Source organism: Trematomus bernacchii, unplaced genomic scaffold (assembly GCF_902827165.1).
Source record: "Trematomus bernacchii unplaced genomic scaffold, fTreBer1.1, whole genome shotgun sequence".
NCBI classification, from domain to species: domain Eukaryota; kingdom Metazoa; phylum Chordata; class Actinopteri; order Perciformes; family Nototheniidae; genus Trematomus; species Trematomus bernacchii.
Window position 1 is genome coordinate 1,634,732 of NW_022987689.1, and position 15,642 is coordinate 1,650,373.

The following is a 15,642-nucleotide window of genomic DNA, read 5'->3' on the forward strand; positions in this document are numbered from 1 at the left end:
AATGCAGCTTGAATATTGGTACAAGTGTGCCACCCAGTGGACACCAATAGTATGTGCAATGGTAAAACTCTACCTCCATTTATCACTTTATTACCGTAGTAAAAAAGTACTGCAGTAAAAAAAGGAATACAACATTACCTGCCTAGATTAAAACGTATGTTTGTGAGGGCTCTTAGCTACACTTTCATTCCTTATTGTTGTCATCAATGTTATTTTAATATGGAGCGAAAGCCTATCCGCTCAACAAACAATTAAACAGGTGGGTCCAATCAGTCACTAATTAACGCACGCTACATAAACAGCCGTCCTCGAGCCCGAAAACTAGGAAACAATTCCTAAAGCACTCGATAAAGCGTTTGACTTACTTAAGATTGTCAAAGTAGTTAGACACTGTTTAAAATGACTAATGATGCATCTAAAAAGAAGGGGAAGGGCCCGGGAGAGAAAAAGGGCAAACGAAAGGCCAAAAGAAGAGAGACTTACGCGATCTACATCTATAAAGTTTTGAAACAGGTGGGTGGAACAAAAATAAAACGTGTAAATGCTTCGATGTTCCAATTGAGTAACCCAGCTTTTCCTCTCTGCCGTCAAAGGTGCATCCGGACACAGGGATTTCCAGCAGAGCGATGAGCATAATGAACTCCTTCGTGAATGACCTGTTTGAGAGGATCGCCACAGAGGCCTCGCGACTGACTCAGTACAACAAGCGGTCCACCATCACCAGCAGAGAGGTGCAGACCGCCGTCCGGCTGCTGCTGCCCGGGGAGCTGGCCAAGCACGCGGTGTCCGAGGGAACCAAGGCTGTCACAAAGTACACCAGCTCCAAATGAAGACTTCAATACCACACACTTTCTGTGAAAGAAATTTCAAACTCGTGCACCTGTGTTTTTGTTACGTTGTTGAATTCAATAAAACATAAGCACAAAAAGCTTTTTTTGTTCAATTGATGTAATCTCCTTTACTGCTTTCATTTAGAGTGTAAAGTCATTATGAGCCACTAGATGGGGGAATTGCACATCTTTCATTTTGCAGAGTTATTGTCTCGGTGTTGTGTAAGCCTACGAAACATTACATTTTACAACACCTGTGCAGTGCTACAATAACCTACATGCATGGTATCCGATTATGCTACATTAATCTGTTCACTTCCGCGCATTTGCAAAGTGTTAATATGGGATAATATCTAGCTGTCAGTTTATGGACAGACTTATTGTCTCGGTGTTGTGAAGGCCTACATTACAGCCAGTGCTTGAATTGGGCCGGTACTCACCAATGAATGGAGCAAGTTTCATGTATGTGACACTTTTATTTTGTAAAATAGCAAGGGGGGGCATATTGTGATAACCAGGCCTGTCATAAAATGCACCCCCCCCCCCCCCCCCCCCCCCCCCCCCCCCCAAAGATGTTTCTATTAATCCCACCCTCAAGCATTTTTTAGGGTATAGTTGTAGGACTAGTACCAATGAATGGAGCAAGTTTCATGAATGTGACACTTTTATTTTGTAAGATAGCAAGGGGGGGCATATTGTGATAACCAGGCCTGTCATAAATGCACCCCCACCCAAAAAGATGTTGTATTAATCCCACCCTCAAGCATTTTTCAGGGTATAGTTGTAGGACTAGTACCATTGAATGGAGCAAGTTTCATGAATGTGACACTTTTATTTTGTAAAATAGCAAGGGGGGGGCATATTGTGATAACCAGGCCTGTCATAAAATGCACCCCACCCAAAAAGATATTTGTATTAATCCCACCCTCAAGCATTTTTCAGGGTATAGTTGTAGGACTAGTACCAATAAATGGAGCAAGTTTCATGAATGTGACACTTTTATTATGTAAGATAGCAAGGGGTGCATAACGTGGCAAAAACATGCTGACAAAGACTATGTAACATTTGTAAATATATATTTTGATTATTATATGACAAATATGTGAAATTAAACAATACATTTTAAAGCACGTGTATACAGACAGGACGTAACAATAATAACAAAACAACAAGATTAAAAAAAAAAAAAAACTGAAAAGGAAGTGACGAATGAATTTCGACACCACTACCATCAAATACGGAGCGAAAAGTTTAACCACAAGAATCAAGACTATATGAGCTACCGCTAAACAACTCACAGTCTGAAAATGACCATTAATAAAAACCCTGAACGTTTACTTTTCGTTTTAAACATCGTTTTAAGGTGTAAACGTGTCATTTAGAAATGTGAGTTCCCGTGACAAGGGGGGCATTTCATTATGGGGGTGCATCATTTGACACAACACTGGTACTCAGCCGCCGGCCGCCGGCGGCACGTCATGACGCAAATATGCCCAGTGTACCTAGATGTGTCATGAGATGCCGCCGGCCGCCAGGTACACTGGGCATATTTGTCCGAAAAGACAGCGGTTGTCGCCGGACAAGGAGCCGACTGCAAATACAGAAAATGCTGTGCCTGTGTTAGAAATTGTGTCTGACGGGGAGCCTTCTCGAGCCTCCTGCTCCATGTTCTGCATCCCATAAACCACCGTCTGGATTCCCCTGTGTCCCCCCTGGCAGCTCCTGATTCCCTCTCTCCTTTCCTGCTGAAAGATGAGTGTACTCAGGGACGAGGAGTCATTTAACCAGCCACCAGTAGGAGTCAGGCTTTACTTTCTTTTATATCCATAAAGAAAAAGTAAATCTGTTTACAGTTCTGTTTCATATGGATGTTGAGAGGTATCCATGTATCTCTTCATTTTGCTCTCAAAGTGCACCAGATTGATGCTTTTAACTTCAATATTTAAAAAAAATCTTCCCAGGGGAGCATGCCCCCGGACCCCCCTAGAGGGTGTCAGGTCCACTCCCCACTTATAAAAATAGCACTTTACCACTGCACCCCCTCTAATCTCAGATGCACCCTGAGTCATTTTGTTTAAGTACAGTGAGCCTTTCTAAAATATACAGTAAAGAGACAAACCCACCAGCATTATAGGATATACTATGACTTTGAGCCAAATACTTGTTTTTGACTTGAAACAGTTGCTGATTTAGAGTACTGGCACCTTTTTATTCCAATTCAAGCACTGATTACAGCTTTGAAACGTACCATTTTGCAAACAGATGCACTGCAATTTGGCAAAAACACCTGTGCAGTGCTACAATAACCTACATTGTAGTTGTTGAGAACACGGCGTGCAAAATATACGGGTCGTGCTGCAGCTAGATTTTCCTGTCCTCTGTTAGAAGGTGTCGGCGACAGATGTGTGAGGAAGAACGGCTTTCCACAGGCTGTTCCAATTTAAGTACTTTATTAATTGTCCAGGGTAGTGAATGGTACATGCAATGGTAATTGGATGGGTGTGGTATCTGTAATATAAAGATAAACAGATATGAATAAACATGTATCATAGAGGGATAATGACCAGTGACATTGTTACACAGTAAATTAAGTGGATAAGAAATGGTACAATTAGCTGGCCTATGCTGCCCTCTATTGGCCAAAGGCCGCAACAGAATGGCGATTGAAATGACACGTTACTTATAAGTAATTAACTATTATAAACAATCACGCATGAACAACATACAGGAATGCACACAATGAAGTCTCTATAATGACTACAATATAAAGAACACTGCATACATTGGCCCCTGCATCAACTTGGCGTAACATTGTTCATTATGCAGTGTGAGGGAGCGTGCCTTGTGCGGCTGCACCTCGTGCTGTCCCATAGTCAGCATGGCAAAGTTAGCGGCTATTGCTAACTGCCTTCTATTACAGAGTAAGCTCTGTATTATGAACATTAACCCACAAATAACAGAACTAGGCAAGAATATATGCACTTACATTTTCATGCACGCACACGCATGTCCACAACACACAAAGTTAACAACACTCTCAATTGTCCGATGCTACTATTGTCCGTGCAATCCTGCTACGACAACAAGTGCACGTTAGTACTGCAACATGGTTGAAAACCATTCGGGCCTATGTTAGGGGGTGCAAGGAATAGTCCAAGTAATGGGGGAGTTTTATACAGCCGCCCCCTAATGTGTGCAGCACATTAGGATCCAGTAAAAATCCCTGTGACTATGATGTATTATCCTCAGCAGGCATCTCCGGCAGTATGATGAGCTTAGCGACCGAACGACGATAGGTGTGCTTTCCTATAGACACGTCTGCCACCCTGATCCTTCCATCAGGGCTCGGCATCACCTGTTTAACCCTGCCTACAGGCCAAAGAGCACGTGGAAGTTGTGCGTCTACAACCATTACCACTTGCCCCACAGTTAAATCCGGAGTGGACTGCTGCCATTTCTGACGCTGCTGCAGGCTTGGGAGGTAACATTGTGTGAACTGAGTCCAAAACTGGTCTGCGATGACTTGGCTGTGTCTCCATTTACGTCGGCCGAGAAGCTCTCCTGGGCCATATGTTGCCTGAGGGAGAGAGGCATCTCGCCGCCCCATGAGCAGCAGATTTGGAGTAATGGGATCCTCGTCTGCGATGTCAGATGATACGTAGCCGAGTGGCTTTGAATTAAGGATTCCCTCCACCTCGATGAGGACGGTGAGGAGCACTTCCTCTGACACGATCTGACCCTTTAGGATCACCTGGAGTGCAGCTTTGACGGATCGAATCTCACGCTCCCAGGTGCCACCGAAGTGTGGAGATAGTGGGGGATTGAAGCGGAAAGTGATACTTTGTTCACTCAGTTGTTCTTGCAGAGACGGTTCCAGAGCAGCAAAAGCCTCTTGCAGCTCCCGGTTTCCACCTCTGAAGTTTGTACCTTGGTCACTTATTATTTCAAAGGGCTTTCCTCGTCGTGAAATGAAGCGACGCAGGGCCATAAGGAAAGAGTCTGTGTCCATGCTGGCCAGCAGGTCCAGGTGAACACATCTGGTAGTGAGGCATTTGAAGATAATGCCCCAGCGTTTTTCCTGTCGTCTGCCTATTTTGATGCTAAAGGGCCCGAAACAGTCGACACCCGTAGACCAGAATGGCGGCTGGTGCAGACGCAGCCTGGCGGCTGGAAGGTCAGCCATTTTAGGGACGACAGGGTTTCCACGCCATTTTCTGCATTCCAGGCACTGACGTTGATGTTTACGAACTGCCTGTCTGCCTTTCAGTATCCAGTACATCCGTCGCAGCTCTGCAAAGACGCGCTCTGGGCCCGGATGCAGTAGGCGGTGGTCATAATCCTTTATGATGAGCTGGGTGGTAGGATGATCAGGTGACAGCAAGATGGGGTGGAGAGTGTCAGCTGCTAGATTCTCTGCCCTGCGAAGACGTCCACCTACTCTGATGAGACTCAGACTGGCGTCATATTCTGGTGACAGGTTACTCAGCTTGCTGCTTGTCCTCACCTCCTTCCCGGTTTGTAGAGAATGTACCTCTTCCGGAAAGCTGTCAAGCTGTGCTTGTCTCAGGAGTTGAACTTCGGTGTCTAAGCGCTGTGAGGCTGACATGGATGGGCCGTTGGCTCCGTGTTCAGACTGGTATGTGGTGTGCACCAATTCTGCCCACGTCTGGGGTTGTGCAGTGATAGGCAGAGGGGAAAGGTTGACGGCAACGTGAGCGCAGAATGCAGACTTCTTTAACTCACTTTCCTCACTTGTTCTCTGTGAAGGCTGAATAGGCCAACATTCTGGTGCCTGTTTGAGGAAGTCAGGGCCTTGGTTCCCCTGACTCGGTGCAGAGAGATCCAGGAGTGTCTTTTCCCCCAGTGTCTCCAAGGCCTCTTTGTCTTGCTTAGATCGATTGACTTCTCTTTCAGGCCGAAATGGCAGTACATCTAGCTGCCATAGTCTTTCGACGCTGGTGTCGCAGGTCTTGAGAGGGAAGAGGGAATGATGAGGTGTGAAGACAGGTGGCTTCAGCGGGCTGATGGAGGAAAGTAGCTGGTCCCTGTATAGCCCAACCAAGCTTTGTTTTTACAGCGACAGGGCTGCCTAGGGGCCCCATCCTGATAGGCGATGTTGGAGTGATAAGCTGTGGGTTGTCTGAGCCTATCAGAAGCATAGGTTGTACACCTTTGAATGCTTTAACTGGAATGTTTCCAAGGTGGGCATACTTCTGCTGTAGAAGATCCATTGGGCAGGATTGCTTACCAAGGTCTAGCTCTTTAGCAGTGAAGGCATGGCTGATGTAATGTCTCACCTGAGGGCATCCTGGTGCTGACACATCAAATGACACAGAGGCTCCCTGCAGCTCAGACACTTCCTGCCTGATAGTGCGAAGTTTGAGGGACTCCTCTGCCCCCGTCCAGTTGCAGGTAGTGCACTGCAGATTGGAGAATGATGGTTCTTTCGGACCCATCATCCAGGATAGCATGTGTGGATAGTGTTTTGCCTTTACTGTGGAGTTTCACTGGCACCACCTTTAACATCACTCGGCCAGAGTGTGTGACTTGATCCAAGTAGATGGCGCTGGATACTGTACTCACTGCAAGGACACTTTTATTTGTGCTGGATATAGACTTGTGCAGAATCTGCAGATGCTGATCACCGCAGGTGGCACAAGGTTTCTTCAGAGTGCAGTTGTCAGGTTGATGCCCCCTGCCACACTTCCAGCATCTTTTATTGTCTTTTATCCATGCTGTTATTTGTGTGGTTGTCAGCTTGCTGAAGTCCGGGCATGAGCTCAGATAGTGCTCTGTACTACTGCAGAAGGGACAAAAGGGCTTGAAACTTTCCCTTTTCTTGTCTTTAGTTGTCTCTTTTTTCCCAGAAGAAGATGTGTTAGAGTCAGTAAAGCGCTTATCTGGGACTCGATCAGTGCCATAATAAACTGAAGATTGAGGTTTTGAGGGCTTGAATGGTTTCTGCTCCTTGTGCTCTGAATGTGGCTTGTCCGCAGTGTAGCTCTCTGTAGCTCGCCTGGATATCTGGATTGCTTGTGATTTCCTCTCTAACCACACAGCAAGATCAGGGAGTGTGTAGGTGTTAGAAGTGCCACTCTGCAGAATGCCTTTTGTTAGACAATACTCTGCAAAGCTGTCCCTGTATGAGGATGGGAGTTTAGCAAGCAGTCTATCCACATGAGAGCCGCACAAGAGTTCACTTTTAGCTGCTCCATCCAGGCTGTTAAGCAGACCAACAAGGCTATTTACTGACAGAGCAAGTCCTCAAAGCTCCCTGCATCTCCATATTTCACAGCAGGTGCATTAAGATTAAGATTAAGATTGTGTTTATTTCACCTTGCACTAATTGTCTGGGCTGTCCATAGCGCTGCTGCAGCGCCTGCATGGCCTTGGTGTATGGCATGGGGTCATGGATATACCTCTTGGCTATTTGGAAAGCGCTGGGGAATTTGAGATGATCTAACAGCACTTGGAATTTATAGTCTTCAGACAGGTGATAGTGTGGACCTAATACCCCATCTAGCCCTTTCTTCAGCAGCAGGAAATCACTCTCTTTCCCAGTCGTGAAACTGATTAGCTTGGGCCGCGGAATACCATATGAGGAAGATATGGCCATCTCCATTAAGTTTGGCATATGTGCCGCTGGCTGGGACTGAGTGTGCATAGGCACATTATTATGAACTGGCTGGAGAAAAGAGTTTGGATAGCTAGTAGAGTCAGGCAGATGCGTATGGAGAGCTGAGTGCGAAAACGCATACTGTTGGCCAGCCGCCTGACTGGGATGCTGTGATTGGAGAACAGGAGGCTGCCCCAAAGGAAGTGAGTTTATGCTGGGAATCATAGCAGGCCCGTGCCGTGGGTCCTGTATAGGATTTGGATGTGCCTGAGGAGGAGCAGGTTGCCAAACAACAGGAGACGGAGGTGATGGCCATGCAGTTGAATGTGCTGGAGGCTGCTGCTCCCTGTACTGCTGTTGCTGTAGCAGAGGTGGATATGGTAGGCCAGCTGGAGCAGATCCAGGCCGTGGCACCAGAGGGGGATGCATAGCTGGGACAGGCATTTGAGGAGAGGGGACTTGATGTCCTGGGGAAACAAACCCAGGAGGCAGTTGGACTGGAGCTTGTGATGGACTGAGGAGGGATGCTTGATGCTGACGAGGTGGCTGGAAAGAGAAGGAATGTACATTTGGAGGCAATGTGTGGAACACAGCAGGTAATGACTGCATCGAGGTAGGTGATGTAGGTGGAGGCATATCCACACGGCCTTCATCAGTGATGATTGCAGGTCGTCTGATGTCTGAATAGAGGAGAGGCGGACCAACAGCACGTCCAGGCGTAAGCTGGTGAGCATGTGGCGTACCCCTACCGGGCTCCATCGACATCTGTAGTGTGCTCTGTAACATCCTGACCTGCTGCTGTACATCCCATACACACTGTTCCATTCTGCGTAATCTGTCCGTTTCATGGTCTTCTCTCATTTCAGTCCAGCGTCGTTCTGGTGAGGATGTTTGATAGTTCAACCCTGGTTGATAGTCAACGTAGCTGCTTTGTATGTACTCTGACGTAGGGGGAACAAGCCGTCGGGGTGGATGAGCCAGAACATAGTCCTCTAGATGTCCTGGGACCCTGTGGGTCCGTCTAGGACGAGCACCTTGCTCCTCTTCCTCATCATGATGTCGTGATGTCGCCATTAGGAAAAGCTGTCAACACATCCGGCTCGAAGGACCATTTGTTGAGAACACGGCGTGCAAAATATACGGGTCGTGCTGCAGCTAGATTTTCCTGTCCTCTGTTAGAAGGTGTCGGCGACAGACGTGTGAGGAAGAACGGCTTTCCACAGGCTGTTCCAATTTAAGTACTTTATTAATTGTCCAGGGTAGTGAATGGTACATGCAATGGTAATTGGATGGGTGTGGTATCTGTAATATAAAGATAAACAGATATGAATAAACATGTATCATAGAGGGATAATGACCAGTGACATTGTTACACAGTAAATTAAGTGGATAAAGAAATGGTACAATTAGCTGGCCTATGCTGCCCTCTATTGGCCAAAGGCCGCAACAGAATGGCGATTGAAATGACACGTTACTTATAAGTAATTAACTATTATAAACAATCACGCATGAACAACATACAGGAATGCACACAATGAAGTCTCTATAATGACTACAATATAAAGAACACTGCATACATTGGCCCCTGCATCAACTTGGCGTAACATTGTTCATTATGCAGTGTGAGGGAGCGTGCCTTGTGCGGCTGCACCTCGTGCTGTCCCATAGTCAGCATGGCAAAGTTAGCGGCTATTGCTAACTGCCTTCTATTACAGAGTAAGCTCTGTATTATGAACATTAACCCACAAATAACAGAACTAGGCAAGAATATATGCACTTACATTTTCATGCACGCACACGCATGTCCACAACACACAAAGTTAACAACACTCTCAATTGTCCGATGCTACTATTGTCCGTGCAATCCTGCTACGACAACAAGTGCACGTTAGTACTGCAACATGGTTGAAACCATTCGGGCCTATGTTAGGGGGTGCAAGGAATAGTCCAAGTAATGGGGGAGTTTTATACAGTAGTGATCACTGTTTATCATAATTCACTCATGGAACTACAGGTTGGGGGTATTGTTCCGCACGGACACACATGTTGACTGTACCTACTGTGTGTCCTCCTTTCTCTTCTTCCCTTCTCTTCCCGGACTGCAACCGGACAACATGTGCTTTTCTGCTGCTCAATAAAGCCAACTTTGCACCTTCGATGCATCGCCTCCGACTCCCTTCTCTCGGCACAACACTGGTGACCCTGACATAAGTCTCGCAGAAGTTTCCGAGACTGGACCGAACATGGCTAGAAACGCCGTTTTTCTCAAACTGCCGGAGATTTTTGGAGACGTCCGTGGCTGCCTCGTGCACACAGACTGAGGCTCGGTGCGCCCTCCGCGGAATGGCCGAGGACGCTCGCCATTCCCACATCGTTTCGGCACTGGGAGACGGCGAGCCTTCCGACCACATGGAGACGATACACGACCTGCTAGGTACGGAAGAACCCGACTTCTTGCACATGGAACTGTTTCTTCGGATCATGCGGCCGCATGTCCAGCCAGCGCTCGCTAACACAGCTAGTGTTGAGCCCCGCGCTTTAGCCGAAGAAGCTGACTGGTTCTTCCTGGCCGCCCGGCGATTTACCCCTGAGGTGCTGGCCCCGACACGCAGCGGCACCTTCCCTGGTAGGGGCACGCCGCCTAGCAGAGGCTCCGAGGCCGACGACATCGAATAACGGCTACCGGCTTGCAGCTAACGGCCGTCGACAACGGCTAACAGCTAACGGCTAACAACGACGACTAACGGCTAACAACGGCTAGCAGCTAACGATGACTGACAGCTAACGGCTAGCGGCTAATGGCTGACTTCGTCCATCTGTTAACATCTGACTGTTAACCCTTTTTGGTGGTGCGGGAGAGGAGGTTCGACCAAGTCTGGTTGACCTCGTGTGGATCCTCTCACAATTTCGCCCACTTGTTTTTTGATCTCTCCTGCGGCCTCCTTCCGACGGCCCGTTCCATGGCGCGGCCCCACCCTCCTCGGCCCCTCCTGGACGCGAGGATTGTGTATTGTGAATTCTGGGGGGGCTTGTGTAGTGATCACTGTCTATCATAATTCACTCATGGAACTACAGGTTGGGGGTATTGTTCCGCCCGGACACCAGTGGCGAGCCGTCAGGGCCCTCTAGGCCCTCTGTGAGGGCCTAAGATATTCAAAAAAATAATATTTAAAAACATTTAAAAAACATATATATTTTTTAAATATATATTTTTTAATATTATTTTTGTTATATTTTTCATTAGTTTTACCGAAAAAAAAACTTGATTTAATTGTATTTAAAATAACATTTCCAAAGAAATAAATCCTTCGAATCTGCCTGTTCAGTCTCTGTTGAATGTGAAGGGTTACATGAAAAAAGCTCGTCTGGCCCTCTCTGCGATTCACAGAGGGCCCGCTATAGTAACTGAACGAGAGAGTAATGTCAAATGACAGTACAATTGACCAATCATATCTTCCCTCTAAATGGGTGGGTTTTATTATCGCGGACTTTATGACAAGTTCCGCCCGCTGTGAAACTTTTCTTGTTTCCATAGCAACAACAACTTCCTGTCAACAGCGTGAACTCGCCTTCAAAATAAAGGGATGCCAAATTACACTTAAGACATTAAGTGCAACGAAAGTAACAAACACAATGCAATATCATTTTCAATGTCAAGAACACAAATTGGGTTCACAGGTGTTGTTTTGTGTGGTAGAGGGTCGCTGTCATTTGCGGCTTTCACACCAGCGCTTTTCACTTTCTAGCTCCTCGCGAGAGCTTTTCTGGTTCAGCTCCCGTTTCCCTTTTCAGCTCCCGCTCTGTTCACACTGCACAGAGCTGCCGCTGCTGCGTCATGACGTCACAGTTTACGTCGCTGATTTTCTCCCACAACAACAACGGGCCGGGGACTGCATCGGGTCGATGATCGTGTTGCTTTTAATCATACGAAGCCAGATTAAATTAAATAACGACTTCTCCAACCTTATACTTTTCTCCAGAGTGCCGTGGTTCATTGTTTATTAATGTGTTTCAGCGGCATTTACCGACCGCTGCAGTGCTGCTCTTCCACGGGAGTTTTATTCTCCCGTTAGCTCCGGGTTAGCTCACACGGCTCTAAAGTATTCACTGTCTGACTGTCACACAAGCAGCTGATACATATCCCCAGTTCCCCTTAAGTGAATGTGTGTCAGTCTGAATTGACGCTGTTTGGCATCACAACGCTGTTATGAAAGTTTCTCTGGTATAACATGGGTGATGTTAGCATAGCAACCGAAGCTAAACTGACTACTTGCTAAGCCGTTTCCTATAGGCACATTTTACCGGCGTATTTTTCATTATGATTCTACTTCTGATAGTCGGACATGACAACCTGTATAGCCCATGTATCTCCACAATGATCAATAACAGCGAACGGATGGTCAAAGTAAGGTTTCCTGCACGCCTCGACGTAAGAGACGTAAGCGACGCCGCGTCATAGCTCCGAAGCTCTTGCCTCTGGACCGACAATTTTTTGGAGCTGGAAGTGAACCGCATTCCGGAGCTATGACGCGCCGCCGCTGCGGTGTGAACAGGAAAAACCGGCGCTTTTCAGGCTCTAGCTCCCAGCAGGAGCTGGAAAAGCGCCGGTGTGAAAGGGGTATTGATGCGTTTTGCACCCTGGGCCGTTGTTTTGATATTCCGCTGAAGTATACGCTGTGACGTAATAACTCTTTTTTTTTTCTTTTTTCAAGGGAATTGGTGGGGGTCAGAGGGCCTAGGTATAAAGCTCACGGCTCGCCACTGCCGGACACACATGTTGACTGTACCTCCTGTGTACCTACTGTGTGTCCTCCTTTCTACAGGAAAAACCTTTTATGTAAAAGAGAAGGATCTCTGTACTGCACACTGAAAAATGTCATATTGCTTAGGCTGAATAATATTAATAATTGTTGTGAGCAAAGCTGTGTAGTGCATTATAAGTGACAGATAGAAATACGACTCTTTACATCTTGTTTTGTTAAAATGTATATAAATAACTGTGAATTGCTGAAGGTTTTCAGTAATGAGTCCAGAGCTATTTCAAACCCAAATTGTTTCCATGAAGATGTTGTTATAGCAATGCTCCACTGATATAGCTCCCAGGTGTCTGTCTTAACACTACTGTCAATTTACTTCACATTCTAAAACCTGAATAGCCTATTTAATACAGAGTGAATTTGCAACATTTCTTCTCAGATTCACTGCTTACCTACCATGATTTTATTTATTTGATTGATGTATCTAAAAATGTATTTACACCTCAGTTACATGTTTAAAAACAACTGTCCCTGGCTATGGTATGATAGTAAAGAATGAACATGATAAAGTGCTTCAGAGCGATGTGTTTGTATGATATAAAGGAAGTCTTTGTGCTCAGTTTCTTCAACTGCTTTGGGTCGCATCAATCAAACAGATTATATGATACAGAGGCTATGACATAGCAGGCCTATATTAAATATAGATGAAACACACACATCACACAAGATAGATACATCTCTGACTTATGTTGTTGGCTGAGCATATTATTTAACTGGTGTGTCAGCATGAGGACATTTCTACTTATTGAAATGTATATACAGGAGATAATGTTCCACTAAAATACAAAAAATACAATAACAATGTCAGATTTTGGGAATACTCTGCTTTAAGACAAAACGCATTAGTGGTCAAAGTCAGTATGCTGTCATATTTATTCCTCAATTGCGATATTAAACAACACACCAATGGCCAATTAAGATGATACACCTTTTATCGGAAAAAACATCACAGAATATCTGAACAAAGAAAATACAGGCCTGAAGCTGACACTTTTTTATCCCAATTATCAGCATGTAAATCTAAAATGTGTCAAGGTGTTCTACATATAAAAGCGTGCAGGACAAATGCAAGCTTGGGGATGTAAACATACCATTAATAACCAAACAATTACCCCCTTATGTACAATTACACCTCACAGAGACACCAACTATACCTGAAATGCATTACAGTACAGCGAGAGGGCAGATGCTCCCTCTACTACCAGTGACAAGCATTGTGCACCTATTAGCCATAAGAGATAGTACATTGTATAAATAATATAAAAATGTTTCTGGTATCTGAATGTGATGAGGATATGCCTACATTATAAATTGACAAGGAAAACTAAAAACAATCATTAGCACAAAGCTATAATGTTACTATTCAATTGCTTTGCAGTTTGTCCAAATTAGGAGCTTGTTAAAACACAAAATACTTACAGCACCAAGTAAATGTAATCTGAATTTAAACGCTAGGGATTTAAAACAGCACTCTAGTATATTAGAAAGCTTCAGGACACTTATAGTGCCATACATATCCGCTTCCACATACTTAATCAAACAAAATTAACCTGGGGGTTTTGGGCCGGGTGTCTGGTCCTGCTTTAATCCAACCTTGACGATAACATCATACATTTTTTAACAAGTTTACATTAATCTATCAGCAGGAAACAATGCAGGCCTACATGTGGATCAAGAGCGTGCTTACCATAAAACTCATGGTGACTATAATGCAACTCAAAAGTGTGTCCTGTAAATGCTATTTCATATGAATATAACCCTAGCGCTAATATATTGTGTTAGCTACAAGATACATCGACGATTGCAATGGATTCCAATGGACAGGTAGACAACTCTAATTGAGAGATTGAATGCAGCTTGAATATTGGTACAAGTGTGCCACCCAGTGGACACCAATAGTATGTGCAATGGTAAAACTCTACCTCCATTTATCACTTTATTACCATAGTAAAAAAGTACTGCAGTAAAAAAAGGAATACAACATTACCTGCCTAGATTAAAACGTATGTTTGTGAGGGCTCTTAGCTACACTTTCATTCCTTATTGTTGTCATCAATGTTATTTTAATATGGAGCGAAAGCCTATCCGCTCAACAAACCATTAAACAGGTGGGTCCAATCAGTCACTAATTAACGCACGCTACATAAACAGCCGTCCTCGAGCCCGAAAACTAGGAAACAATTCCTAAAGCACTCGATAAAGCGTTTGACTTACTTAAGATTGTCAAAGTAGTTAGACACTGTTTAAAATGACTAATGATGCATCTAAAAAGAAGGGGAAGGGCCCGGGAGAGAAAAAGGGCAAACGAAAGGCCAAAAGAAGAGAGACTTACGCGATGTACATCTATAAAGTTTTGAAACAGGTGGGTGGAACAAAAATAAAACGTGTAAATGCTTCGATGTTCCAATTGAGTAACCCAGCTTTTCCTCTCTGCCGTCAAAGGTGCATCCGGACACAGGGATTTCCAGCAGAGCGATGAGCATAATGAACTCCTTCGTGAATGACCTGTTTGAGAGGATCGCCACAGAGGCCTCGCGACTGACTCAGTACAACAAGCGGTCCACCATCACCAGCAGAGAGGTGCAGACCGCCGTCCGGCTGCTGCTGCCCGGGGAGCTGGCCAAGCACGCGGTGTCCGAGGGAACCAAGGCTGTCACAAAGTACACCAGCTCCAAATGAAGACTTCAATACCACACACTTTCTGTGAAAGAAATTTCAAACTCGTGCACCTGTGTTTTTGTTACGTTGTTGAATTCAATAAAACATAAACACAAAAAGCATTTTTTTTTCAATTGATGTAATCTCCTTTACTGCTTTCATTTAGAGTGTAAAGTCATTATGAGCCACTAGATGGGGTAATTGCACATCTTTCATTTTGCAGAGTTATTGTCTCGGTGTTGTGTAAGCCTACGAAACATTACATTTTGCAAACAAATGCACTGCAGTTTGGCGAAAACACCTGTGCAGTGCTACAATAACCTACATGCATGGTTTCCGATTATGCTACATTAATCTGTTCACTTCCGCGCATTTGCAAAGTGTTAATATGGGATAATATCTAGCTGTCAGTTTATGGACAGACTTATTGTCTCGGTGTTGTGAAGGCCTACATTACAGCCAGTGCTTGAATTGGGCCGGTACTCACCAATGAATGGAGCAAGTTTCATGTATGTGACACTTTTATTTTGTAAGATTGCAAGGGGGGGGCATATTGTGATAACCAGGCCTGTCATAAAATGCACCCCACCCAAAAAGATGTTTGTATTAATCCCACCCTCAAGCATTTTTCAGGGTATAGTTGTAGGACTAGTACCAATAAATGGAGCAAGTTTCATGAATGTGACACTTTTATTATGTAAGATAGCAAGGGGTGCATAAC

General features: G+C 45.1%; 2 protein-coding genes across 2 annotated transcripts; both read left to right on the plus strand.

Annotated features, from left to right (window-relative positions):
- Positions 1-290: 290 nt before the first annotated feature.
- Positions 291-943, plus strand: LOC117488324 (late histone H2B.L4-like). The gene is made up of 2 exons (XM_034137155.1): positions 291-513; positions 594-943. The coding sequence occupies exons 1-2, from the start codon at positions 400-402 to the stop codon at positions 828-830; spliced, it is 351 nt and encodes a 116-aa protein (XP_033993046.1). The 5' UTR covers positions 291-399; the 3' UTR covers positions 831-943.
- Positions 944-14,384: 13,441 nt separating this feature from the next.
- Positions 14,385-15,055, plus strand: LOC117488301 (late histone H2B.L4-like). The gene is made up of 2 exons (XM_034137128.1): positions 14,385-14,625; positions 14,706-15,055. The coding sequence occupies exons 1-2, from the start codon at positions 14,512-14,514 to the stop codon at positions 14,940-14,942; spliced, it is 351 nt and encodes a 116-aa protein (XP_033993019.1). The 5' UTR covers positions 14,385-14,511; the 3' UTR covers positions 14,943-15,055.
- The last annotated feature ends 587 nt before the right edge of the window (positions 15,056-15,642 follow it).

Coding starts and splice junctions, on each gene's coding strand:
- LOC117488324 (XM_034137155.1), top strand. CDS start 400: ATGACTAATGATGCATCTAAAAAGAAGGGGAAGGGCCCGGGAGAGAAA. Junction 514..593: donor TCTATAAAGTTTTGAAACAG/GTGGGTGGAACA, acceptor CTGCCGTCAAAG/GTGCATCCGGACACAGGGAT.
- LOC117488301 (XM_034137128.1), top strand. CDS start 14,512: ATGACTAATGATGCATCTAAAAAGAAGGGGAAGGGCCCGGGAGAGAAA. Junction 14,626..14,705: donor TCTATAAAGTTTTGAAACAG/GTGGGTGGAACA, acceptor CTGCCGTCAAAG/GTGCATCCGGACACAGGGAT.